Source organism: Aquarana catesbeiana, linkage group LG11 (genome assembly GCF_042186555.1).
Source record: "Aquarana catesbeiana isolate 2022-GZ linkage group LG11, ASM4218655v1, whole genome shotgun sequence".
Classification (NCBI taxonomy): domain Eukaryota; kingdom Metazoa; phylum Chordata; class Amphibia; order Anura; family Ranidae; genus Aquarana; species Aquarana catesbeiana.
In genome coordinates, this window is record NC_133334.1 from 8,300,921 (window position 1) to 8,328,617 (window position 27,697).

The 27,697-nt window shown below is 44.1% G+C and overlaps 1 protein-coding gene and 1 long non-coding RNA gene across 2 annotated transcripts in view; one reads left to right on the forward strand and one right to left on the reverse strand.

Moving 5' to 3' along the window:
- The window catches only part of SWAP70 (switching B cell complex subunit SWAP70), a 131,249-nt gene that overhangs the window by 45,993 nt on the left and 57,559 nt on the right, over positions 1 to 27,697 (forward strand). Inside the window, exon 3 of the mRNA XM_073603990.1 lies at positions 10,845 to 11,018. Within this exon, the coding sequence (XP_073460091.1) occupies positions 10,845 to 11,018 (174 nt within the window). The remainder of the gene's footprint in view (positions 1 to 10,844; positions 11,019 to 27,697) is intronic.
- On the reverse strand, positions 15,193 to 16,143 carry LOC141112933 (uncharacterized). The gene is made up of 3 exons (XR_012236660.1): positions 15,739 to 16,143; positions 15,524 to 15,638; positions 15,193 to 15,385 (listed from the first exon to the last, which is right to left on the reverse strand). It is a non-coding gene; the product is annotated as an uncharacterized lncRNA (long non-coding RNA).

Below are 27,697 nucleotides of genomic sequence, written 5' to 3' on the forward strand. Positions count from 1 at the left end.
CACTGAAGAAATGACACTTGTCTACAATGTAAAGTAGTGAGTGTACAGCTTGTATAACAGTGTAAATTTGCTGTCCCCTCAAAATAACTCAACACACAGCCATTAATGTCTAAACTGCTGGCAACAAAAGTGAGTACACCCCTAAGTGAAAATGTCCAAGTTGGGCCCATTTAGCCATTTCTCCTCCCCGGTGTCATGTGACTTGTAGTTAATCGATTTATGGGTGAACACAATTTTTTAGCTTGACATGTTGGGTATCTATTTACTTGATCCGTGTATTGTGTTTTTTGCCCCCAAATTAAATTTAATGTATTTGTGTGCAAATATCATGTTACATAAACCAGTTAGAACCACCACTGTTTTATTGAGTCTCTACTTTTAGAAAACATATAATGTTTGGGGGTTTCAGCTAATCTTGAGGCCTAAAATGATTTTTTTAAACAAGTGTGCAAAACGAAAACTCCCACAAAAATGGCTCTGGCAGCAAAATGGTCAAATGACAGTGATCGATTCACCACCAGTGAACGTTTGGTGAAAGTCACATTCGCTGCTTTGGAAATGTTACATTTTGGGGGTTGGGTTAAGGGTTTATTGCTAAGGGTTAGAGGGAGGTTGTATGGTAAATAAATATTAGGATCATCTTGAAGGTTACATTTTGAGTTGTGTTGTCCAGTCCTTGTTTGGTTGAACTCTATTGTACTGGCTCTGGTTTCTCAGCTCCCAAAACCAGGGTAGCACGTTTTTCGGACATCATGGAGTAATTGTATGATGTGGTTGTTTTAGAGATAGATGAAGTAATTCTAAAAACTAAAGAGCTCAAAATGAAAACTTTAAGAGCAGAAAGCCCTTTTGTCTTTCACCTACCTATTCTTGGCATGATTATTTTGGCTTCTGGCTATTTTAGATGTAGACATAGATGGTTCTTAGGCAGGACCAGAGGTGGTTGCTTTGTGTTGGAGAATGTTCCTCTTTGTCTCTGCTCTTCTTGTGAGAAGCTTGTTGAATACATGCTGCAACATTTGGCCTATTTGTTTTGCCCGGGGCCCATCAATAATAATGTTTCCATGGAGTTGATGTTTGGTTGCTCCAATACCTTTCCCTCGGGTCATTTAAGATGTAGATGGTGCTTTGGCAGGACCAGTGATGGTTGGTTTGTGTTGAGAATGTTCCTCCTGCTCTCTGCTCTTCTTGTGAGGAGTTTGTCAAATACATGGGGCAGCATAGTGGCTATGTGTTTTTCCCAGGGCCTTTCTAGGACAATGCTGCCATGGCGTTTGCATTGGTTTACTCCAACACCCTTCTGGCCATTTTAGATGTGGACAGTGCTAAGGCAGAATCAGTGGTGGTTGCTTTGTGTCGGAGAATGTTCCTCCTTCTCTCTGCTCTTGTGGGGAGTTTGTCCAATACATGGGGCAGCATAGTGGCTATGAGTTTTGTACGGGTAACTAAGCAAGTGAAGGCGCAAAAAACGGAAACCTCATGATACTATTGGGTCAGTAACAAACTAAGAGATGAATAAAATTAATATAATCCACAGAGTCTATGTAAACACAGGCAAAATGGTATATGAAAAAGTCCACACAGAGGGCTGCCTTCCAAAGAGAGCTGAAACCAGACTCCTGAATCTGCAGAGAAGAACACAAGGGAGGGGGAGGCGCCTCTAAGTGCAGTATTAAAATCAATTTATTAAAAGAACACTATACAAGCAACTCACATTTTGTAGGGTAAAAAACGGCATGTAATGTGGTAAAATCCATGGAAGAAGTCCATCAGATCGGTCACGGAAGTCCCTGCTGCCTGCTATGCGTTCAGCTTTGTAGAAAACACCGCTCGAGCCGGCCGCGGTGATGTTGAAATCCAAAGCGAGGCCTGGGACGCTGGTGGAAGGCAGGCGCGGAGCTGTGACGTCACTGGAATGCGACGCGTTTCATGAGCGTACGGGCTACGGTGACACAGTAGCTGCGCTCTTTCATGGCTTGATGAAAGAGCGCAGCTACTGTGTCACCGTAGCCCGTACGCTCATGAAACGCGTCGCATTCCAGTGACGTCACAGCTCCGCGCCTGCCTTCCACCAGCGTCCCAGGCCTCGCTTTGGATTTCAACATCACCGCGGCCGGCTCGAGCGGTGTTTTCTACAAAGCTGAACGCATAGCAGGCAGCAGGGACTTCCGTGACCGATCTGATGGACTTCTTCCATGGATTTTACCACATTACATGCCGTTTTTTACCCTACAAAATGTGAGTTGCTTGTATAGTGTTCTTTTAATAAATTGATTTTAATACTGCACTTAGAGGCGCCTCCCCCTCCCTTGAGTTTTGTACGGGGCCTATCTAGGACAATGCTGCCATGGAGTTTGCATTGCTCCAATTCCCTTCTGGCTATTTTAGATGTAGACAGTGCTAAAGCAGGGCCAATGGTGGTTGCTTTGTGTTGGGGAATGTTCCTCCTTCTCGCTGCTCTTCTTGTGGGTAGCTTGTCCAATACATTGGACAGCATAGTGGCTATGTGTTTCGCCCAGGGTCCAATAAGGACAAAGCTCCCATGGAGTTTGTGTTGGTTTGCTCCAATCCCCTTCCCTTTTGGTCATTTTAGATGTAGATGGTGCTAAGGCAGGGTCAGTGGTGGTTGCTTTGTGTTGGGGAATGTTCCTCCTTCTCTCTGCTCTTCTTGTGGGTAGCTTGTCCAATATATGGGGCAACATAGTGGCTATCTGTTTTGCCCAGGGCCTATCAATGCCAATGTTCCCATGGAGTTTGTGTTAGTTTGCTCCAGTTCCATTCCCTTCTGCCCATTTTAGGGGAAGACCATACTTAGGCAAGGCCAGTGGTGTTTGCTTTGTTTTGGAGAATGTTCCTCCTTCTCTTTGCCCTTCGTGTGGTGAGTTTGTCCAATACATGGGACAGCATAGTGGTTATCGGTTTTTGCCCAGGGCCCATCAAGGACAATGCTCCAATCCTCTTCCCTTCTGGCCATTTTAGATGTGGACGGTGCTAAGGCAATAGCCAGTGATGGTTGATTTGTTTTGCAGAATGCTCCCCCTTGTCTTTGCTCTTCTTGTAGGGAGATTGTCGAATATATGAGGCAGCATAGTGTCTATGTGTTTAGCTCAGGGCCCAGCAAGGACAATGTTCCCATTAAGTGTGTGTTGGCTTGCTCCAATTCCCTTCTGGTAATTTTAGCTGTAGAAGGTGTTTGGGCAGGGCCAGTGGTGATTGCTTTGTTTTGCAGAATGCTCCTCCTTGTCTTTGCAATTCTTGTTGGAAGCTTGTCCAATACACGGGGCAGGATGGTGTCTATGTGTTTAGCCCAAGGCCCATCAAGGACAATGTTTGCATGGAGTTTGTGTTGGTTTGCTCCAATTCCCTCCCATGATCCAATGACATCCTAGCAGGTTAACTGGCCTCTTATTTCCCAAAATTGCCCCTAGCTTGTATATGAATATGGCAGAAACAATAAACATTGAACCCCAGTGGGGGGAGGGGAACAGGTGTGAATGGTTTTATGTATTTTGTAATGCTGTATAAAAAGTTGGCATTAAACAAACGCTGAAAATATAAAACACAACAAAAGTAAATCAGTCCCGAGACACAGCAAGGTAGAAGATGCCAATATGATTTGGATATTTTTCAGTAGAGTGCGGTGAGGTCCCACGCCGGGTAGGTCTGTGTTTATTATCTCAGCATTTCTTCTTGTAAAATTTCTTGAGACAAACGTGGTATTTTCCCAAAGTAAAAATAGACGCGAGACTGAGAGCTACACCCAGACTAATGCTAATCGTTGCCAAGCCTGTGTTTACCCTGCAGACAAAAATTACCGGCTGTATAAAGTCCTCCTCTAGTTACTTCAGTTACGTAATACATTTTCTGTTTACACAGAAACTAGAACTGTTTGGGATTTTTTTAGTTTATTTATTTATTTGTATTGTTTTTATGCAATTTTGTTTGCATTATAAATAAACATTTAACACTTGTCCTCTTCAGCACTATGCGTTAACTCAGGGCCCATACAGCAGTTGCCTGTTTGGAGGCTCACTTTGTGTGGTTGGAATCCAGACCTCTGATGAAGGAAGAGTCATGGCTCCTACTCATTCACTGGTGTGTTTTGTAGCACCCTCCTAGCGTAGGTTGCTAGGCCAATTTAGCTGTGGCTCCTTCTGTAATCAAGGGAGCAGTGATCGTTTGTTCTGATCTGCCCAGGTTTTCACAGGCTGGAAGTTTGATTGCTTCCCCCTGCCTCAGATACTATCTACATATGTTCCTGAGGAAGACAAGTGTTCGAAATGAGTTGAGCCTTTTGATGTTAATTTTGTCAACTTTTGAAAAGAATAATGTATGGTTGAAATATGAGCCAAGTCATTGACCAGTTGTATGGATATAAGATGGACTGATTTGTCACTAAACATGTTTTTTTTAGTGGTTCTAAAGGCTGAAGTTTTTTTTTTACCTTCATGCATTGTATGCATGAAGGTAAAAAAACCTTCTCTGTAAATTTACAGTACAAAGAAATGGCAACCACCCCATGTGTGAGAGAGATTGGGACAAGAATAGTCCAGAGATTGCCATCAAGGGGAGAGTCAACAACGGGATTCAATCAGTCATTTGATTATTAACTTCATTGATGAATGAAAAAAGTATAAAATAAAGTCCCACTAGTGCAGCGCAGAGGCCGCCAAAGTGGGACGCGTTCCTCCACAATATCTACTAGCAATAATAAAACCGTAAAGAAAAACAAAGTTGTATGATTTAAAAATAAACGCTGGACAATAGACCACCCCCACTTGTCCTGAGTAGAGAAATTCTTTATCCCAACTGGAAAATATGACCCAAAAAAGTGTTGATGAAAAAAATGTAATTCCTTTGTTCGTAGCACCAGATATCAAATGTCCCAAATCACTTCTATAGATTACGCCCTTACTAGGGCTTCATTGCAATAATAGTAAAAAAGTCAGTGTGAACAAACAAGAAGCTGCTTCCCGTTACTGCGGTTCTGTTGCACATAAATGGAATGTATAGGCAGCGGAACTTGTCATTCAGAGGTGGATACAAATCTGGCGCTGTTTTGTTTAAACACACATATAGCATATAGGTCTCCAGTAATTCAGTAATAGAACGTAGCACACTAGGGCAGAAAATATTTCATTCAAATAGTGTGACAGACTGCAGGGACCGTTGCTAGTGGTATAGAACCCGGAACCTCTATAGTTCGTGTCAATTAGTTCATTAATCAGCAAACAGTCTTGGCATATAGACACATGAGGAGACATGTAAAGTAATGGCACAAGTCCGTGAGGGAACCTTACCCTTCCTATGCTATTGCCGCTTGGCCGCTGTATGTACTTCTTCCTCGTGTCAAAAGCCAATGGATCATAAGAACAGGAGCTGAAGTAATTCAAGATTCCGTGTATCCAACACAATGAATACTTGTTGTGTGGGAAGCAGTTCGATCTGATTACTTCCGGTTCACACTCCAAGGAGCACCGGCTACGATAGCCAGTATGAGATGTTCTCAGATGGGTTTAACAGCAACACTTGTCCTTAGGTATTCTGATGCAAGGAATCACCTTGCTAATATGGATACAGAGCTACTCAGGAGCGAGGAGATCAGCCAGCGTCTACAGCATCGCTAGGTCGACGCGTTTCGTGCTTTAAACAAGCACTTCATTTGGGCGTGTAGTCACAGTCTTTAAGTAGGGCATCTTAACCAATCAAAGTTTAGAACGCACATGTATTGTATACCGCCATCTTGTGGTGACAACTTAAAACTACAGTTGGTTTCAGACAAAAGACAGGTGAGTAGTTTCAGATTGGCCAAGAAAATAGCCTAATCAAAATATTCTTCCAAAAATTGAATCTGACATGTTTATAACAATCACCCCATCATCAAATAATAATAATGCCATTTAGATATGATGGGAAACATTTGTATTCCTACATGAAGGTCACTAACTAAGACAACAGACCACCTGGCTGCTATCAATAGTCATGGCCATCTGGGGGAACGATGCACATCATGTGGACAGAGGGACAGTTGGTTAAGTAAACAGAGAAGATATCAGTAAATAAGAAATCAATAGTTATATATGATACATGGCGATGCAAGGAGTGCACTGGCTTTTATGTGCACTCGTCGCACTGTTCCAATACCATAAAGATGGGTTCCAAATTAGGGTTCCAAAAAGATTTTCAGGCTTAACTCTGTATTGAGGCCCTTTGGCTGCAGGGTCTGGAGGCTGAAAATCCATAATTTTTCTTTCCTCAGGAGCACAGTGTCAAAGTCGCCCCTTCGGTCAGAAAGATTGAGGGCAAAAAAGCCCTTTACTTTAAGCCCACGAGTATTGCTCTGATGGAATTCAAGGAAATGTTGTGCTATTGGGGTATCCTCTTTTAGTCTGATACTTTTTAGATATTCTGCAAACCTGACACGTAGACATTTAAGAATATAAAGGACTTTTGATGTAGCACAATTATTAAACGATTTGATTTTAAACTCATTTTTGGAATCCGAGTCACAAAATATTTTAGAGCGGTCAACATGTTTGCAGGTGCCGCAGTGGCCACATGAGAACATGCCTGTTAATCTGGGCATGTTCGTGAGCCAGTTTTTATTCACAGGCTGTCTGTATTCAGATTCCACCAAGTCGTCCTTCAAATTCCTGGCTCTCCTGGCCACCATGTGAGGTCTCTCACCTACAATCTCTCTCAGGGTATCTGAACGGGTAAGGATGTGCCAGTGGTCGGAGAGAATAGAGCTGACCTGGTGCCATTGAACCCCAAAAGGGGTAATAAATCTTACTAGTTCACCCTCATTGCTGGTATTCCTTTCCTGGGGTGTAAGTAAGTCAGCGCTAGTCCTCCGTCCAGCAATCATCTTGGCCCTTTTTAAAGTGCAGTGTGAGTAGCCACGTTCCTGAAATCTGTGGTATAATAAATCTGATTCGCGGCGGTCCACACCATCAACACGTCGTCGATGTACCGCAGCCACGTGTGGGCGTGGCTATGGTGCATCGACGAGACGTATACGGTCTCCTCCTCCCACCATCCAAGATGGAGGCAGGCGTAAGCGGGTGCCCATGGGGCTCCCATAGAGGTGCCACATAACTGCTGGTAGTGATGGCCTGCAAATTGGAAAAAATTATTCTTCAAAGCCATCTCCAGCAGTTCTAGAATTAATTAATTCTGTGCAACCATGTTGGGGAAGCTTTGGTCAAGGAAATGATGTACTGCCAATATTCCCCATTCATGTGGGATTGATGTGTATAAAGACTCCACGTCTATCCCCACAAGGAGAACCTCACCCGGGAACATCAGATGAAGAATAGGATGGCAAAGATTCGACCAGTTCTTTAATCAAACAATCTATATATTTGACCAAAAGAAATTAATACTCAGCGCTGCCTCTCTAAAACATAAATTACATCTACCTACATCAAATTGTTATCATGCCAAATAAATTCATACGATGTAATTCAAAGTAAGGTGCAATCAATAAAGTTCATCTATTGTGAAGTACGGGATTGGTGACAATTTAGTGCAATCTTGGTGACTTCCTGTGTTTCCCTCCTGGGTCCCCACTCACCAGATAGAGATGAAAAATATGCCTGTGTGTATAAAGATGGTGTCTTCTGTCCAGCGGATATATAAGTTGGTTGTACCCCAGAGAATGGAATCTTCTCCCCTCCACCGCTTATTATGTGTCCAGCATACTTTACTCAGTCATAGGTGATTGAAGAGGTAAAGTTGACTGAGTAAAGTATGCTGGACCCATAACAAGCAGTTCTTTCTGCCTGCCAGATGATTGAACACTCGGGTGTCAGTGCCTGTATAAGAAGGGTATCTGCGCTGCCGTGATCTACCTTGGTGACCTCTGGTGGTCAGGTCAAAGATATCATCTCTGGCCCAATCATCGAGGTCCCGTTTAAATTTATTGTGTTTAGCAATTTTAAGATTTTTTGGGGTTTTATCAACCTCTTTCTTAAGAATTATATTAAGTTTATTAAAATCTGCACTATCCTTGAAGGGCTGTAATTGGAGCCACTTTCCGCTATCTGCTGCTGTAGTGTCACCGACTGTCCCTTCTCCTCCTCCACAATGAGCTTCATTACCTCCAGGCCATGTTTAATACATTCTTTTTTCCATTTGTCCAGAAAGTTTTTTCGTATGAAGGTGAGTCGCAGGTACAACCCTTTCCCCCCTATTATATATAGGATTCCAATGAAAGAACAGCCCACTAGAGATTTTATGATCAATTTCTTATGTTCTCTGAACAAAGGTCTAATATCGTCTTGCACCTGTTGCTCCACTCCTGAAGCACTTTCAACAAAGGTAGCTCTAATTTCTTGATCAAATTCGTCACCAGGTACAAATGCCATGCCAGTAAAGGATTAACAAATTACCTACACCTGTAAATGGAGAGATACCGCGGTGAAAGGGAACCACATTCATCAACAAATAACAGGCTGTTGTTGCAAGGAGCACAAGGAAGGGCAACACACAAGAGCAGCCCATCCATTAAGGGTGCACGGGCCCCACCCCCCCATCCATGCATCCCGCCCCTTGCAGAAAGCCGGATGCATTTATTCCAAAGGGGGGAGGGGTGTTTTTTTTAAGCACCTGATTAGAGCCAGAGGCTCTAATAGGGTTCAAAATAAGGTAGTCTCGGGGCGCAGAGCACTGCTAACCGAGCCCACCCAGGTGTGTTACAATAGCGAATGAATATTCGCTATTGTAACACTGATCCTCCTCCCAGCCAATCAAGAAGCGGGTCTTGAGACCCATCACCCGATTGACTGAAAGGGCGGGTGACCCTATTGGACACCTAGGAGGAGGGGAGGAGACGCACAGCTGAAAGGCGCTGTGATGGGGGAGAGGACGCAGGAGCCGATGCCCGCCACCTGCCACCTAGATGGGGTAAGTGCTGGACTGAGCAGAAGACAGTGAGCAGGTGGGCAGGGGGAGAGTTGCCGCCGGCCGCTCCGGAAGGGGGAGGGGTGGTTGTTTGCCGCCCCCCCCAAAAAAAAAACACCAGCCGCCATTGGCAACACATATAAAAAAACAAAAAATTCCCAGCTCACTTACCAGCCAGCCTGCAACAAACTGAATTCTCCTGTCTAACAGTTCACGTTAAAAACAAGGGGTTCAGTTTGCACACGTTTGCAAGTACATGTGTAAATGCAGCCGCCACGTCACAGTCCCGCTATAAGTTGCTGATCACTGCCATTACTATTATAAAAAAAGGTAAAATAAAAATTCCAGTATATATATCATGGTCTGTAGACGCTATAATGTTTGCGTAAACCAATCAATATACGCTGATTGGGATTGTAGCAGAATACATATTGGCCTAAATGTATGAAGGCATTTGATTTTTTATATGTTTTTATTGGATATGTTTTATAGCAGAAAGTAAAAAATATTGTTTTTCAAAATTTTCTGTCTTTTTTTGTTTATAACGCAAAAAAAATAAAAAAACCCAGTGGCGATCAAATAGCACCAAAAAATAAAATAAAAATATATTTGTGGGGAAAAAAAATATAAATTTCATTTGGGTACAGTGTTGCATGACCGCGCCATTGCCAGTTAAAGTAGCGCAGTGCCGCATAGCAAAAAATGTCTTGGTCATGAAGGGGGCCAAATCTTCCAGAGCTTTGGTGGCTATGCAAGGAGGTAAAAATCGTTCTGTGTACGCTCACCTGCACCCGATCTCCATCCAGCGATCTGCACGAGAGCAGCGACTCTCTTGGCTCTCTCCCTCCTCATTGGCTCAGAGACAGCAGCGGGAGCCATTGGCTCTGGAGTGAGCATGCAACAGTGCACCCGCACCAACCCCCTTCCCCCCACGTCTGGTCGGTCATCAGAAGCACCGGAGCACTTACACAATCTTTGGAGGCGACAGGCTGCGGCTTCTCCTTCCTCTGCTTTCCTCCTCGGCATCACGGGTGGCTTCCCCTTCCCCTGCTCTCCTCGCATCACGGTGGCTTCCGTCTCTCCCCTCCTCCTCGGCGGCCAATCGGAATGCGTCTCCTTTCGGGCCAATCGGGAAACGGGTCTCAGACCCACTTCCTGATTGGGAAGTCTCAGACCCACTTCCTGAGAATCTGTGTGAAAATAGCGAATATTCATTAGCTATTGTCACACAGCTGGGTGGGCTTGGTTCGCAGCACTCTGCGCCCCCGAGCCCACCCTTTTTTGCAGCTTATTAGAGCCTCTGGCTCTAATCATGTCCTTCAAAACCCCCCCCCCCCATTGGCACCCATGCATCCGGCTTTATGCAAGGGGTGGGGTGCATGGATGGGGGGGCGGTGCCCGTGCGCCCCCAATGGATGGACTGCCCTTGCATCTGGCATCCTGCATGGGGGCCGGACGCATGGATATGGGGGGGGGGGGCTGCGCCCATGCTCTCCGTAATGATTGCACGGGCCACCCCTGATTAAAGTTCTGCCAAAGTTGAACTCCAAAGTCGTGCAACTTTGGTGTCATACAAGTGTGAATGATGCCTAAAAACTAAAATCTGCATGGAGTTTGCATCTTCTCCTTTGTGGGTTTCCTCCCACACTCCAAAGGCTTGGTGGAAGGGGAACTGGCTCCTGCCTAAATTGGCTGTACTGTGATATTCTATGAGTGTGCCCAAGATGGCTGCCTCACCCTCTATCTACCCCAACAGGAAGAAAAGCGCTACAAAATGAATAATAATAATCCAAAAATAGGAAAATCCTCTTTGGATACTATCAAGTTTGTATTACTTTATAAATAATACTGTGTGCTGTGTGATGCAAAGACCAACTTGACCTGCAAATCTTTTCAATAATCAGATTAATGAGTTTTTTTCTCCCCATTCTATTCCTCAGGTACAGGGAGACTTTGACAAGGTGGAGTTCTATAGGATGTGCTGGACTCTTTGCGCTAAGAAGCATCTGAATAGAGGTCCCCTGTGTATCAGTGAGGACAGCGCCTTCAAGGTGTGGTGCATCTTTAATTTCCTGTCCGATGAGAAGTACCCGCTCACCATCGTCCCCGAAGAGGTAAGTGCCACACACTGCCCCAGGGGTGCTTACCTGATTCGTTTTATCCTAGCACCATCATCAGGGTTGTTTTCGGAGTCCATGCTGCTCTAACGCATGGAAAAGATGCCATTATCTGATGAGCCTCCACCCCTTTTCTTTAAGCCCCACCCTTTTGCCCCCCCCCTCCAATCCTGACCTAACATTGTTTTTAAATCTAAAATCAGAGTGCTTTATAGGAGGCAGTTTGATCGTGAGCTCCCGTTAAACCCTGAAGTCTTCCAATCAAAAGACTGCAGAGGAAGAAGAGGTTGTTGTGGGTATAAGAACTACAGAGAGTCTTGACTCCCCTCTTCAGCCTCTTCTCCTGTTTATTGATTTAGGTTTTACCCATAAGTGCTCAAAATTGGTCAGACAAAGGAAAATAAATGATAACATTCACACAAAGTATACATTTGTGCTTTGGTTGTTCTCCTTGCCCCCCTTCTCAACTCAAGGAGTTGGCCTCCAAATGTGACCCTGAGCCAGTTATGGCCTTGGATTTATATGGTCACACAGTTCCATTCTCCTTACATGAATGGGGAAGGAGGAGCGCCCAGTGTCCAAAATGATCATGCGACCCTAGATGGGAGAACACAATCGTTTATTGAAAGGAAAAAGACATATAAATCGAGCCAACGCCTTTCTAGGTAATGGCTTCCTCCTTCTTCAGGGCTGACATATATACATAAAAGATATACAATCAGTATCTGCAGTAGGTATGCTAAGTATAAGTAACTAGAAATTAAAAAAAAACAAATAAATACATATATATATATATATATATATATATATATATATATATATATATATATATATATATATATATATTTGGAAAACATGTAAGGATGATTAAACAAGAGTTATCAAAAAGAAGATAGTCCAAATTGGGCAGATTCTAAGCCCCTATACTGGTTACCCAAATATTTCGGCCGGAGAAACTCCGTCTCCCTATAGGTAACACAACAATCAAATTCCTAACCCTGTCAAGACCAGAACGTGAGAAGGACCCCTCCTCCCCAATCACCATAACTCCACTAGAAACAATCACCGACTGCCCGTCTTCTCTCCCATCTAACAATTCCCATTCCACAACTATTTCCTCCATCCACATTGTAGATCTTCCCTATGGGGAACACAAAGATCAAATTCCTAACCCTGTCAGACCAGAGGATGAGAAGGACCCCTCCTCTCCAATCAATGTAACCCCATTAGAAACAATTACGTGGGCCTGTCTTCTCCCCCATCCAACCACTCACAATCCACAACTGTATCCTTCATCCATTTTGTAGATCTTCCTATGGGGAATGCAAATATCAAATTCCTAACCCTCTCAGACCAGAAGGTGAGAAGGACCCCTCCTCACCAATCACCATAACTCCACTAGAAACTATCGCCGTTGGCCAGTGTCTACTCTCCCATCCAACCATTCCCAATCCACAACTATGTCCTCCATCCATTTTGTAGATCTTCCTATGGGGAATGCAAAGATCCAATTCCTAAGCCTGTCAGACCAGAAGGCGAGAAGGACCCCTCCTCACCAATCACCGTAACTCCACTAGAAACAATCACCCACTGCCCATCTTCTCTCCCATCTAACAATTCCCATTCCACAACTATTTCCTCCATCCACATTGTAGATCTTCCCTATGGGGAACACAAAGATCAAATTCTTAACCCTGTCAGACCAGAGGATGAGAAGGACCCCTCCTCACCAATCAATGTAACTCCATTAGAAACAATCGCTGTTGGCCAGTGTCTTCTCCCCCATCCAACCACTCACAATCCACAACTATATCCTTCATCCATTTTGTAGATCTTCCTATGGGGAATGCAAAGATCAGATTCCTAACCCTGTCAGACCAGGAGGTGAGAAGGAACCCTCCTCACCAATCACCATAACTCCACTAGAAACAATCGACGTTGGCCAGTGTCTATTCTCCTATCCAACCATTCCCAATCCATAACTATGTCCTCCATCCATTTTTAAGATCTTCCCTATGAGATACACAAAGATCAAATTCCTAATCCTTTCAGGCCACAAGGTAAGAAGAATCACTGTAGCTCCACTAAAACCATCGCCAATGGCCCGTCTAGTCCACCATCCCCAATCAAAAACTATGTCCTCCATCCATCTTATAGGCCATCCTACCAGCTCCATCACAATCCCAATACACCTTTCCAATACAGAGCCTGAAACCCCAGAAAATCACGCACTTCTTTATACCTCTAGGATCCAAATATGAACACATAGACACCACAGAAGGAGATGTAGAGGAGGAACTAGAAAAAGAAACCACAAGAAACACAGGAAACAGTAAAGATCTTTAACTTATCCACTTACAAACTTTCTTCAGCTGAGGAGATGCTTCTTAGAAAAGGTCTCAATTTCTGCCCCACAGCCAAACCAAACGATTTTAAACCCTTCATAGATATACAAAACGACATAAAGAAATCCACCCTCCAGAGATGCCACACACACAAATCTCAGAATGGACATACACTGAGCAAAATTATAAACACAACACTTTTGTGTTTGCCCCTATTTATCATGAGCTGAACTTAAAGATCTACAACTTTTTCTATGTACACAAAAGGCCTATTTCTCTCAAATATTAGGCAGACACACATATCAGGCGGATATACTCACATAATATTATAAATGGATATTTTTCAATTAAAAAAAAGCTCAATTTCTAATTTTTATTCTGCCTTGTTGGATCCTAAGTCCTACTCCATAGATGCCATGGTTTCCATACACTGAGCCTGAAACCACTGTATGGAATAAATGATTCTATAATCATTATCTATAATAAGTAGATTTTATCTGCAACACACACCAGCGGTTCTGGATGGGGGCATATTGCCCACATGATTTGCCAGGCTCCACCCACTCTTCTGAAATTAGGAAAAATCCTCCTATTATTGGGACAAACGATGGAATGAGAATTCCAATATCTTCTGTTTTAAGAAAGCTTTACTAGTACCATGCACTATTAAAAAAGTTTTTGCCATTATTACAGTGGAGCTCAACCCAAAAGGGGAAGACCCACTTTTCTGCCTCCTCCACCCCTCTGGTGCCACATTTGGCACCTTCCGGAGGTGGGGGGGGGGGGGGGCGGGTACCTGGTTTTGACAGGTACCTGTTCCCACTTCCGAGTGATCTTGCCGCGGCCCCCCTCCTCCATCCCTCGCTGCTTGGCCATTCACAGAGCACAGCGCTCTTTGCGCATGCGCAGCAGAGAAACGGCTGCGAAGCCGCAAGGCTTCACTGTTGGTTTTTTGGTTTTCCTTAAAAGCAATGGCAATGGCAGCACCCGAGAGCCGATGGAAAAATTTTTTTTCTGAAGGAGCCCGGAGCTCCTCTTTAAAGATCGGTTTATACAGTTTATAAAGGGATTTTTCCAGATTTTTGACTCATAGATAGGAAAACGGAGGAAGTGAGACATGAAGAACAAAGTGTTATTTGGCCAAATCTAATCATAAAACAATATACATTGATACTGATTGAGTGGGGAAGAAATCTAATAATAAAACAAAATACAAATACAGTACCCTGGTTCACACTAGTGCAACTTCCCCCTTACATGGGGGTCTCCATCAGAGCCCCCCCTACATCAAAGTTTACATCAGGATCCCCAACAGAATACCCCCTTACACTAAAATTCTCTTTATGTCAGAGTCCACATCAGAGCCCCCCTTACATCAGGGTCACCATCAGACCCCCCTTACAACAAGGTCCCCATCAGAGCCCCCCCATACATTAGGGTTCCCATCAGAGCCCCCCCTTACATCAGGGTCACCATCAGACTCCCCCCTTACAACAAGGTCCCCATCAGAGCCCCTCATACATCAGGGTCCCCATCAGAGCCCCCCCTTACATCAGGGTCACCATCAGACTCCCCCCTTACAACAAGGTCCCCATCAGAGCCCCCCATACATCAGGGTCCCCATCAGAGCCCCCCTTACAATAGGGTCTTCATCAGAGCCTCCCCCTTACAACAGGGTTCCCACCAGAGCCCCTCTACACTATAGTGTAATATGAAAAGAAGGGGAGCACTCACATTGCCACATCCGTAAATTCAGGAAGACGCAAAGGAGGGTACTCGAAGAGTAACCATAGGTCGAACTTTAAAGGCATAGAAACAATGGGGAAGTAGAAAAAATAACAATATTTATTGAAAAAAATTACATAGCATAATCACAGTATTCACGAGTATAAAAAATTCATGTAAAATGTTACAGTTTGTACAGTGAGCCCTTGTGCGTCTACGCGTTTCACCGTTAGGCTTCTTCAGGACACAGTCAATGTTCAGAAAGATGGTAAAAGAAAGAACGTCTTCCACTGTCTGGAATGAGATATATTCAAATTACAGATCCGATAAACATGGCAAACATTACATTGTATTACATTAAAAAGCATGTGCTTGTCTGTCCTGAGGAGACACCCAGAACAAAAGGGACACACGAAAAAGACCAAAAAATACCTTGTTCATAAACCAAGTCTCACGTACAAGAAACGGGAATGTTTTCACCAAAAATATCCAGTTTATGGACTACTTTCAAAAGGTTGCGAAAAGACACCCGACATGCAGCTATGTTCTAATGGATAATGTAAAAAAGTAACAGAAATAAATAGATGAATATGACAAATGTATATAAAGACTCAATACAGGAGTTAAAAAAATAATAAGATATACACCTATTAAAGTTAGAATGCTGGGGCATATAAACGTCTTATAACGATAAAGACTATATTCCAGAGATCCGGAGTCCAATAGAGGAAAACGCAGATGGAGCTCATAAGTGCTGATGGGGCATTAACATATCCCATCTGCATATAATGCCCGTAAAGGGATAGTCTATGGTAGGCAAAGTAAAATCGTCATTGTAAGTAAAGGTTATCCGTTGTCAAGGAAAAAAGCAACAAATAGCAGATGAGAAAGAATAAAGTACTGACATATGCATTAAGACGACAAGAAATTGCCCCTGGGAGACAGCCTGTCACTGTACACAAAGCCGGTGTACAAGTGCGGGCTGTTTATATCCCCTAGCCGTATCCAAGCACGGCAAACAATGTAGGTGGTGGCGCCCCAGAGTGACGTCACTTGTTGGCGCGAAGTTGAGGAGAGAGAGAGAGACGTAGCCGTCATGGCGTGAATTGATGCACGAGCGGGGCATAGCACGGTCCGCGCATGCGCATTTGACGGACGGACCGTTATCAGCAAAGAACACGCCAAATATAGACAGACAGAACGTCCTGCCTATGAGGGTGACATCACGCAAGGAACGTTTATGGGGTAAAAGTCAGGAAGAAAAACTGAATAAAGGGCATTTGTTTGTAGGGTCATGAGCGTCATCAGTGTTAGAGAGAGATCCAAAGGACAGGCAGCATATGCTGAAATAAAATATTCGAACACTTAAATACTTTCTCCACATATAAATTCATCAATTTTGATACATTGTTCAGAGATAAATTTGATAATACAAAATAGAATATTGAATACAGACATAATGAAAGAATAATATGGTAAATTACTATAGCCATGAAACTTCTTATTAGTAATCCTCTATGGGATACTTTAATGTTAGGTCACAGTCACTGTAAGTGAAATGGGAGAAAAAGAGATTATGACATTAACAGGACATTTGAGTAATTTCCCAAAAATGGGAAGGGGAAACGGAAAAGAAAAAGGGGAAAAAAGGGGAGTTTTTTGGTCGAAATTACCTCCTCGGGGGTCCTCATAGACACGATCGAGGGCAGCAAATTTAAAGACCGATGGGTCATATTTGTGCTTGAAAGCCACATGGTGGCCAATGTTGGTGTTTAGAAGGCCACTTGTGACATAATAGACATGGTCCTTCATCCTCTTCCAGAATGGCCTAATCGTTTTGCCAGCGTAGAAGGCTCCACATTGGCAAAAGATAATGTATATCACTCCCCTCGTTTGACAGGTAATATGATGTTGTAGGGGGTGAGTTTGGATATTTGGAAGAGAGATGGAGGATCCCTCAATCAGCATCTCACAGAAATCGCATGTGCCACATCTGAATAGTCCCGGTTGGTCCTTAGGTCTATCCTCGGTTTTCTGATACTGACTACATACTAGGCGATCTCCGATAGAGCCTGAGCGTCGAAGAGTGATTTCAGGTTTGGGTCCCAAGTATTTAGTCAATATAGGATCTGCTGACAAATTGTGCCAGTGTTCTTGGATTATCGATCGTATCTTCTGATGTTGATCAGAGTAGGTTGTTATGAACCTCACTGTGTTGGAATCTGTCTTTTTTGGTTCTGGAAATAGAATAGTGCTTCTAGGTCTAGCCAAGGCTTTTTTGAAGGCCTTTTTGAGGCACGTTTTTACTATAACCCCTGGTCAGCAGTTGTTCGTAAAGAAGGTCTGCCTCCTGTTTAAAGCTGGTATTGCTAGAGCAGTTACGCCTCAGGCGTAAGTATTGACCAAAGGGGATACTATGAATTAGTGACTGGGGATGTGCGCTTGATGCGTGTAATATCGTATTACTCGCAGTGGGTTTGCGATATAGTGATTTATTAATCATACCATCCCCAGCAATATTGATAGTAATGTCAAGATATGCAATGGTATTTAAACTGGATTACATAGTAAATTTTAAGTTGTAATCATTGTGACTCATCTGAGTCATAAAGTCGTCCAATGCCTTAGGTGGTCCCGCCCATAGCAACAGAACGTCGTCTATGTAGCGGAACCACCGCAGCACATTTGATAGAAGACATGCCTGCTCTACATTTGAAAACAGATCGAGCTCCCACCCCCCAATTACAGGTTCGCATAGGATGGTGAGCAGCATGCACCCATAGCGACACCATGTACCTGGAGGAAGTGGGACCAATCAAACGAAAAAAAACATTCTTAGTAAGAATGTGAGACAACAATTGTAGCACAAAGTCATTAAGACCTAGAGACTTGGGGCCCCTCTCTTTTAGAAATTTGGCAATCACTTCCATGCCGCGCTCATGTGGAATGGATGAGTACAAAGCCTCAATATCAATGGCCACCAACAGGCAACCAGGGGGTACACTTAGGCCATCCAGGTGTCTCAGAAGGTCCAGCGTGTCCTTGATATAGGAGGGTAGTGTGGTGACGTGTGGACGTAAATATTCATCAACAAATTCACTCGCTCTTTCGGTCTTGGATCCCACACCAGAGACTATAGGACGTCCTGGGTTTTTTTTTTAAGTCTTTATGTGTTTTGGGGAGCGAATAAAATGTCAGGGTTCTGGGGTAGGGAACCTGGATGCCCTTGAAGATCTCCCTGGTGATCAAGCCATCGGCAAAGGCGGACTGTATGATGTCATTATACTGCTGGCTAAATCCAATAATGATATCCTCGAATATTGGTTTGTACCATGTTCTATTTTTAAGGATATCCCAGCACATATTCCTGTATTGAAGTTCATTCATCACTACTACATTCCCACCCTTGTCCAAGGGCTTGATCACCAGGGGAGAATTCCTACTTAGCTCGTTAAGTGCATTCTTATGTGATTGGCTCAAGTTTTGGCCCACCGATTTGTAAAAGAGCGATGACTCAATTTCTTTCATCGTCTGGGTGAGAAACGCCCAGATATTAGAGTTAGTATGTAAAGATGGAAACTGAGTAAATTTTTTCTTGACCACGCCACCTAAAGATTTAATTTCATTTTGGTATTGTGTCAATAGGACTCGGAGGCCCAAGGCCTCGTCTGATTCGAGAATGACTTCCTGCATAGTATTCCCCTCGCTTTCCCCTAACAAAAGGACCAGATTTTTCAGAGCTCTAAATTCGGCAACTGAGAAATCCTTCCAAATATCTTGGTTGGAAATTTCCACCTGTTCTTTGCTTCTATTACTATCAAACATAAATTTATAGATCAATTTCCTAGCGAACAGATAGAGATCTTTGATGATCTCAAATCTGCTCGGTAGGGAATTAGGGCAGAAACTTAAACCGAGTTGTAATAACTCCTTTTCTGGGGTACTCAAAGGGTAGGATGATAGATTGATGACCTCCAGATTACAGTCTGGGGTGGATTCTACGATAATCAATAGCGGTTGACTTGTGGGGAAGTTCGAGGTGGAACTAACGGTCAAATTAGTATCAGCCTAACAGCCGGTGAAACGCGTAGACGCACAAGGGCTCTCTGTACAAACTGTATCATTTTACATGTATCATTTTACATGATTTTTTATACTCGTGAATACTGTGATTATCCACTTCCCGCCCAACGGCATCATATAATGTCCTGGACTTTCAGTGGGAATATTTGAATGATGCCAGCAGCTACAGGCATCATACAGATATCCTGCAGGCGATTCCGTGCCATCGGGGACCCGGAGAAAGAATTGTCCGGCGCCGGATGACGATGATAGAGATGTCTGGTGACCAGATGTCGCCTATGGAGATTTTCTAATAACTGAAGTTTGAATTAATTCCATGAGTGTGCGCAATTTTAAACCGTGACATGTTACGTATCTATTTACTTGGCGTAACTTTCATATTATACAAAAAAATTGGGCTAACTTTACTGTTTTGTTATTTTTTAAATCTTTTTTTCCTAAAAAAACGCGCTTGAAAAATTGTTGTGCAAATACCGTGCAAGATAAAAAGATGCAATGACCGCCATTTTATTCACTAGGTTGTCTGCTAAAAAAAATATGTATTGAGTAATTTTCTAGCAAAAAAACTATGATTTTTGCATGTAGGAGAGGAGTGCCAGAATAGGCTCGGTATTGAAGTGGTTATACTATGTGATTTTTTTCAGTAAATATTATTTTTTTTTCTACTTCCCCATTGTTTCTCTGCCTTTAGTCCGACCTATGGCTACTCTTCGAGTACCCTCCTACACTATAGTGTAGTCAAAAGTATTGGGACACCTGCCTTTACATGCACATGAACTTTAATGGCATCCCAGTCTTAGTTATAGCAGACTCATTTTTCACATTTTGCACACGTGTAATTGTATGCTTTTCTTTTATTGTGTGTACACTTTTAACACAATAGTGATTTTTGTAGTTTATAGTTTTATTACATAGTTCTGTATAAACATTGTCATATTTGCTTTGTGTGGAGGAAGTGCAGCGTCTACAAAAGCCATTCTATACCCGAGAACGCCATGCCTGACCATGGGACTGCACATTGTGCACTACTGATGTATTGGTTCTGAATAATCATATGATCGTCTCAATGCCAAATTTCTGAGTGATCTCACTTGTGCAGCGTACACACGGGCGGACTTTCCAACCGTACTGGTCCGATGGACCGAATCCGGTGGACAATCCGACCGTGTGTGGTCTGCATCGGACTTCCGACGGACCGTTTCGGTCGGAAATCCGACGGACTTTAGATTTGAAACTTGCTTCAAATCTTTATGTCGCAACTCCGCCGGACTCATTTCCTAACGGAAAGCCCGTTAGTCTGTATGCTGGTCCGACGGACCAGATACGACGCAAGGGCAGGGTACTATATCTCGCGCTCGCTGCAATAGGAAAAACTAATTTTCCTATTGCGGTGAGCGCGAGGGGGAGGCGACAAAGTTCGGGCCACCGCTAGCAAAAGAGCGGCAGAAGATAGCGGAGGAGCCGGCAGAAGAACCGGACACCGGGAGAAGAGGTCGAACACTGGGAGAAGAGGCTGGAGAGCGGGAGAAGAGGCCGGAGACAGCGGCAAAGTCGGAAGAAGACCCCCGGAGCTGTCTAATACATTACTTAAAAAAACTGTGTAGTGTGTTTTTTTTATTGACACTTTTTTTCCTAGGTGAATGGGTAGGGGTACCATGTACCCCATACTCATTCACATAGGGTGGGGGGTCGGGATCTGGGGGCTCCCGGATTCCCATAAGCCCTCCACCCGCAGACCCCGACAAGCAACGGCCAGGATTGTCGGGAAGAGGCCCCGCAGGGCGCCCCCCTCCCCCAAAGCATCCACCCCCCTCCATGTTGAGGGCATGCGGCCTGGTACGGTTCAGGAGGGGGGGGGGCGCTCGCTCGGCCCCACCCCTTTTCCTGACCGGCCGGGCTGCGTGCTCGGATAAGGGTCTGGTATGGATTTTGGGGGGACCCCCACGCCGTGTATTCGGTGTAGGGGGTTCCCCTTAAAATCCATACCAGACCTAAGGGCCTGGTATGCCCCGCGACGGGGCTCGCAAGGCGTCAATCTCGAGATTGACTTCCTTTTCTAGTCCCGTCGTACCCGAGTCACGTTCAAAATGAACGGACTTGTTCATGTGTGGGCAAGTCCGTTCATTTGGAAAGTCCGCCGTAACTCCGTCGGGAACTAGGTCTGCCGGAAAGTCCGGTCGTGTGTAGGCAAGTCCGTTCGTAAAAAAAATGTCCGTCGGAAGTCTGTCAAAAGTCCGTCGGAAAGTCCGCCCGTGTGTACGCTGCATTAGGGTTGATCAATTATATTGTTAAAAAATAAATAAAAAAGCAAAAGCAAAAAAAAAAACAAAAAAAACGGAGCAGCTCTGGAAACGATTGCTTCATCCACAGCTAATGCAGTGAAAGGTGAGGCGTGATCACTCTAGTGAAAGCTGTCAGTGGGATGATGTCATGTAATCATTAGGAGTCAATGTAAAGAGAACTGGAATTGCAACAATTATAATTGTCAAAAAAGTGCAATGCTACAACAAAAGACAACCACTTCTGGACCTCCCACCGTATATATACATCAGTACTTTGACGTTAAATACCAGGGTTATGGCAACAGATAGCAGAAAGCTGCCATAACCTCTGTATTTTTTTTAAATGGCGGGCGGTCCGCTTTAACATAAAAGTGGTCCCTTCGACGAATTCGCCACGGGATCACTTTTATGGGCGTCAGGAGAAGTGACCACCGCTTCCGGCGCCCCGTCCCTCCGAGCTCGCGCGCAGAAGTGTATGCATATGCAAGTCACGCCCACATATTTAACTGGTGTTTAAACCACACATGCGAGGCATTGATCGTTAGAGCGAGAGCAATAATTCTAGCCCAAGACCTTCTCTGTAACTCTAAACTGGTAACCTGTAGAAGTTTTTAAAGCGTCGCCTATGGAGGTTTTTAAGTACCGAAGTTTGTCGCCATTCCACAAGCATGTGCGATTTTATGTTGGGTATCTATTTAGTTGGAGTACCATCATCTTTCACATTATAGAACTTTCCTGTTTTCTTATTTTTTCATTCAAAAAAGTGTATTTTTTCCAAAAACGCTGCATTTTTTAGGCCGCTGCCCAAATCCGGTGTGACATAAAGTATTGCAACGGTCTCCATTTTATCCTATGGGGTCTCTGCCAAAAAAAATAAAAAGATAATAATGTTTGGGGGTTCTAAGTACCGTAATTTTCTAGCAAAAATATACAGATTTTAACTTGTAAACAACAAGTGTCAGAAACAGGCTTGGTCCTTAAGTTGTTAAAAACAATAATAACGGTAAATATCGTGATATCACCTGACTTTCGGGAAACGTGACAAGGTCACAACAGGCTCCGCCCTAAGTGTTTCGTTGCAGCTGACGTCATTTGGGGCACAAATGGCACTGTACATTTTTTCTGGGGATTACATTGATCATTAGTGACAGTTGCAAACTTTTACGTAATTGGGCTTTTTAGAAAGTTGCATAGCAGACCCGTTCTAACCAGGGGATCAGTTGCAAGTCAGCATCATTGATTAGTGAAAACTGTAGCTATTGCTGGACAGTCTGGCCAATCAGCAGCACTGCCTGCAGACTTCTCTTTCTCTTTGAGAGACCACGTGACCGATGCCATGCTATTGGTCATGTGACCTGTACAAAAGTAGAAAAGAGTTCACCGAATTGAAGGAAAATCTGTCCTCACTCATGTCATCTATAGAGAGACACTTTAGAACAGCCTTTCCCGACCTTTTCAACACAGAGGAACCTCTGAAATAACTTTCCGGTCTCAGGGAAACCCTGCTAAAAATGTCTATAGCTACAACTCGTCATACATTACAGAGGGGGTCAGCAACCTGTCGATTGCGATCTACCCATTGATCACAGGTAGGTGACGCAATCCTTACTTGCTGACCCCCGGAACTTGGACAGGAGGGGTGGCATTTATGGGTACCATTTCTCTTTTGTCCTTTAGCCACTGAATGCCACCTCTCCTCCTCTTCCTCTTGCCAGCATTCATCGGCTGCAGGAGTAAAGGGGATCAGTACCAGTAAATGCAGTACCTGTCCCTGTTCCTCCTCTTTCAGCTGCCCGGTGCCCCATGTGCTCCCCGTGTTTCCCCTCTTCCCCCACGAGCAGGAAGGCACCAAATCAGGAGCAGCATCAAAGGCCAAAGATGAGCTGAGGTTGGCAACATACAGGCAACAAAGTACTAGCCAGTGGCGGCCCGTCCATAGAGGGCACACGGGCGCCACCTCTCCTATCCATGCGTCCAGTCCCCTGATCTACATATCGGAGCACCGGACCATGGATTCCAATGGGGGAGTTGTTTTTTTGAAGCACCTGATTAGAGCCTGAGGCTCTAATAGGCTTAAAAAAAGGGTGGCCTCGGAGTGCAGAGCATTGCGCTCCAAACTCACCCAGTTGTGTGACGATAGCGAATGAATTTTCGCTATTTTCACACTAAAGTTCATCCTTGCCAATCAGGAGGCAGGCCGTAAAACCTGTATCCCGATAGGCCAAAATGTCAGGCGATCCTATTGGATGCCTAGCGCTTTGGCGGAAGAGGAGACACACGGGGGAGGAAGCTTGAGGAGCGGACACCGGAGTCTTCACTGCCCGGACTCCAGGAGAGGACACCCCAGCCCCGCCACACGAGCGGGTAATTGCCGGACTGCCTGCGGGTGGGTTGAGGGGTGCTGATCTAAACCAGTGGTCTCCAAACTGTGGCCCAGGGGCCAGATGCGGCCCTTTGCTTGCTTTTATCCTGCCCTTAGGGCACCATTTCATCCACTGATAGTAACAATGGGGCACACTTCCTTCCAATGACACCAACAATGAGGCCTAATGACACCAATGATGGGGCACAATTTCTCCTTATGACACTAACCATGGGGCCCAATGACTCGAATGATGGGACAATTTCCCCCAATAACATCAATGATAGGGCACAGTTCCTCCCACTGACACCAAAGATGGGGCATTGTTTTTTCCCCAGTGACGTCCTTTTCTACTTCCAATGGCCACAATCTGGCCCTCCTAAAGTCTGAAGGACAGGAAACTAACCCTTCGTTTAGAAAGTTTGGAGACCCCTGATCTAAACCATTCCATTGTAGCTCTGGCTGTATGTTTTGGGTCGTTGTCTTGCTGGAAGGTGAACCTCCGCCCAGTCTCAAGTCTTTTGCAGACTCTAATGCTGTGTACACACGAGCGGACTTTTCAACCGGACTTTTCGGCCGGACTGGTCCGACGGACTGAGTCCGGTGGACAATTCGACCGTGTGTGGGCTTCATCGGACTAACAGCGGACTTTTTCGGTCGAAAATCTGACGGACTTTAGATTTGGAACATGTTTCAAATCTTTACGTCGGAACTCCGCCGGAGTCATTTCCTATCGAAAAGTCCGCTCGTCTGTATGCTAGTCCAACGGACGAAAACCGACGCTAGGGCAGCTATTGGCTACCGGCTATCAACGTCCTTATTTTAGTCCGATCATACGTCATCACGTATAAATCCGTCGGACTTTGGTGTGATTGTGTGTAGGCAAGTCCGTTCGTTGGGAAAGTCCATTGGAAGTCCACCGAAAGTCCGCCGGACCAGTCCGGTCGAAAAGTCCGCTTGTGTGTACGTGGCATAACAGGTTTTCTTCTAAGATTGTCCTGTATTTGTCTCCATCCATCTTCCCATCAACTCTGACCAGCTTCCCTGTCCCTGCTGAAGAAAAGCATCCCCACCACATGATGCTGCCACCACCATGTTTCACGGTGGGGATGGTGTGTTCAGGGTGATGTGCAGTGTTAGTTTTCCCCACACATAGCATTTTGCTTTTAGGCCAAAAAGTTATTGGTCTCCTCTGACCAGATCACCTTCTTCCACATGTTTGCTGTGTCCTCCACATGGCTTCTCACAAACTACAAACAGGACTTCTTATGACTTTCTTTCACCAATGTCTTTCTTCTTGTCACTCTTCCATAAAGGGCAGATTTGTGGAGAACACGACTAATAGTTGTCCTGTGGACAGATTCTCCCACCTGAGCTGTGGATCTCTGCAGCTCCTCCAGAGTTACCATGGACCTCTTGGCTCTTCTCTGATGAATGTTTAAATTGTTCAGTTTAGGTGGACGGCCATGTCTTGGTAGGTTTGCAGTTGTGCCATACTCTTTCCATTCTCCGATGATGGATTGAACAGAGCTCAGTGAGATGATCAAAGCTTGGGAGATTTTTTTATAACCTAACCCTGCTTTATACTTCTCCACAACTTTATCCCTGACCTGTCTGGTGTGTTCCTTGGCCTTCATGATGCTGTTTGTTCACTAAGGTTCTCTAACAAACCTCTGAGGGCTTCACAGAACAGCTGTATTTATACCGACATTAAATGACACACAGGTGGACTCTATTTACTAATTAGGTGACTTCTGAAGGCAATTGGTTCCACTAGATTTTAGTTATTGGTATCAGAGTAAAGGGGGCTGAATACAAATCCCCCCCCCCCACACTTTTCACATATTTATTTGTAAAAAATGTTATAAACCATTTATCATTTTCCTTCCACTTCACAATTATGAGCCACTTTGTGTTGGTCTATCACATAAAATCCCAATAAAATACATTTACGTTTTTTGGTTGTAACATGACAAAATGTGGGAAATTTCAAGGGGTATGAATACTTTTTCAAGGCACTGTACCAATGCAAATTTATTTATTTATTTATTTAATTTGAGGCCATGATTTTTTTTTTCATTTCGCTGCCAGGTTCATAGGTTGTACTGACCTGACAGCGGAGGGTTTTACACACATTATGTGTAAATCTGACAAGCAGACTCGTGCCTTGCAGGTGGATTCGTAGCGTTGTATGTCACCGCATTCTTGACGGTCGAAAGTTCAGACAACGTTTGTGTGACCGTGTGTATGCAAGGCAAGCTTGAGCGGCGGAAATTCCGTCGGAAAAACCATCCAAGTTCTTTCTCACGGAAATTTCGACCGCGTGTACGCGGCATCAGTGTCCCCGGCCATCATACCCAGGAAGGAATGTAATGCAGTGCGATCCGCAGTGCATTACATTCAGTGGAGCGCAGGGAAGACATTGGGGGTCTTTTAAATCCTGGATGTCTCATTAAACAAAACTTGTCAACCAAAAAAAAAAAGTTGAGTGAAAAAACATTTTTTTTAAATATTAAAAAAATGTATGTTACACCCAAGCACATAAACCCCCCCCCCCGCCATTTTTTTAAGGCCCCCCCCCACCCCCACATATACTACATACGTTTGTAAATGCATGCATCGGGGCACCTACGCATGAAAATGTAGATTGTGATATATGCGTTTCGTATTGCCGCACACGCCAGATGTGAGCGCAATATTTCTAGCCCCCGGAGCTCCTCTGTAACGCTAAACTGATGACTTGTAGGGGCTTTTAAAGTGTCTTGAGAAAAACCTATAGAAATTCGAAGGTACCGATGTTGTAAAGCGCTGCGCAAACTGTTGGCGCTATATAAATCCTGAATAATAATAATAATAATACTGAAGTTGTCGCCATTTCACAGGTGCACGCAAAATTTAAGGTTTGACATGGGCAACTACATGGCAAATGAGGTTCAATGTAGAAAAATGTAAAATAATGTATTTGGATGGCAAAAATCTGAATGCAATCTATACACTGGGGGGAGAACCTCTGGGGGGATCTAGGATGGAAAGGGACCTGGGGGTCCTAGTAGATGATAGGCTCAGCAATGCCAAGCTGCTGCTAACAAAGCAAACAGAATATTGGCATTAAAAAGGGGATAAAACGATAATTCTCCCGCTCTACAAGACTCTGGTCCGGCCGCACCTGGAGTATGCGGTCCAGTTCTGGGCACCAGTCCTCAGGAAGGATGTACTGGAAATGGAGCGAGTACAAAGAAGGGCAACAAAGCTAATAAAGGGTCTGGAGGATCTTAGTTATGAGGAAAGGTTGTGAGCTCTGAACTTATTCTCTCTGGAGAAGAGACGCTTGAGAGGGGATATGATTTCAATTTACAAATACTGTACTGGTGACCCCACAATAGGGATAAAACTTTTTCACGAAAGGGAGTTTAATAAGACACGTGGCCACTCATTAAAATTAGAAGAAAAGAGGTTTAACCTTAAACTATGTAGAGGGTTCTTTACTGTAAGAGCGGCAAGGATGTGGAATTCCCTTCCACAGGCGGTGGTCTCAGCGGGGAGCATTGATAGCTTCAAGAAACTATTAGATAATCACCTGAATGATCGCAACATACAGGGATATACAATGTAATACTGACACATAATCACACACATAGGTTGGACTTGATGGACTTTTTTCAACCTCACCTACTATGTAACTATATGTTGGATATCTATTTACCTGTTGCAACCTCGGCTTTTATATTTTACTTAAAAAAAATGGGAAATGCATTTGTGTGCCCTAAAATTAACTTTAGTGTACTTTTTACTGAAATTTTTCGTTTCCTAGATCTTTGCGGTAATATAGTGTAATATAAAAAATTGGCACTACCACTATTTTATTCTCTAGGGTTAAAC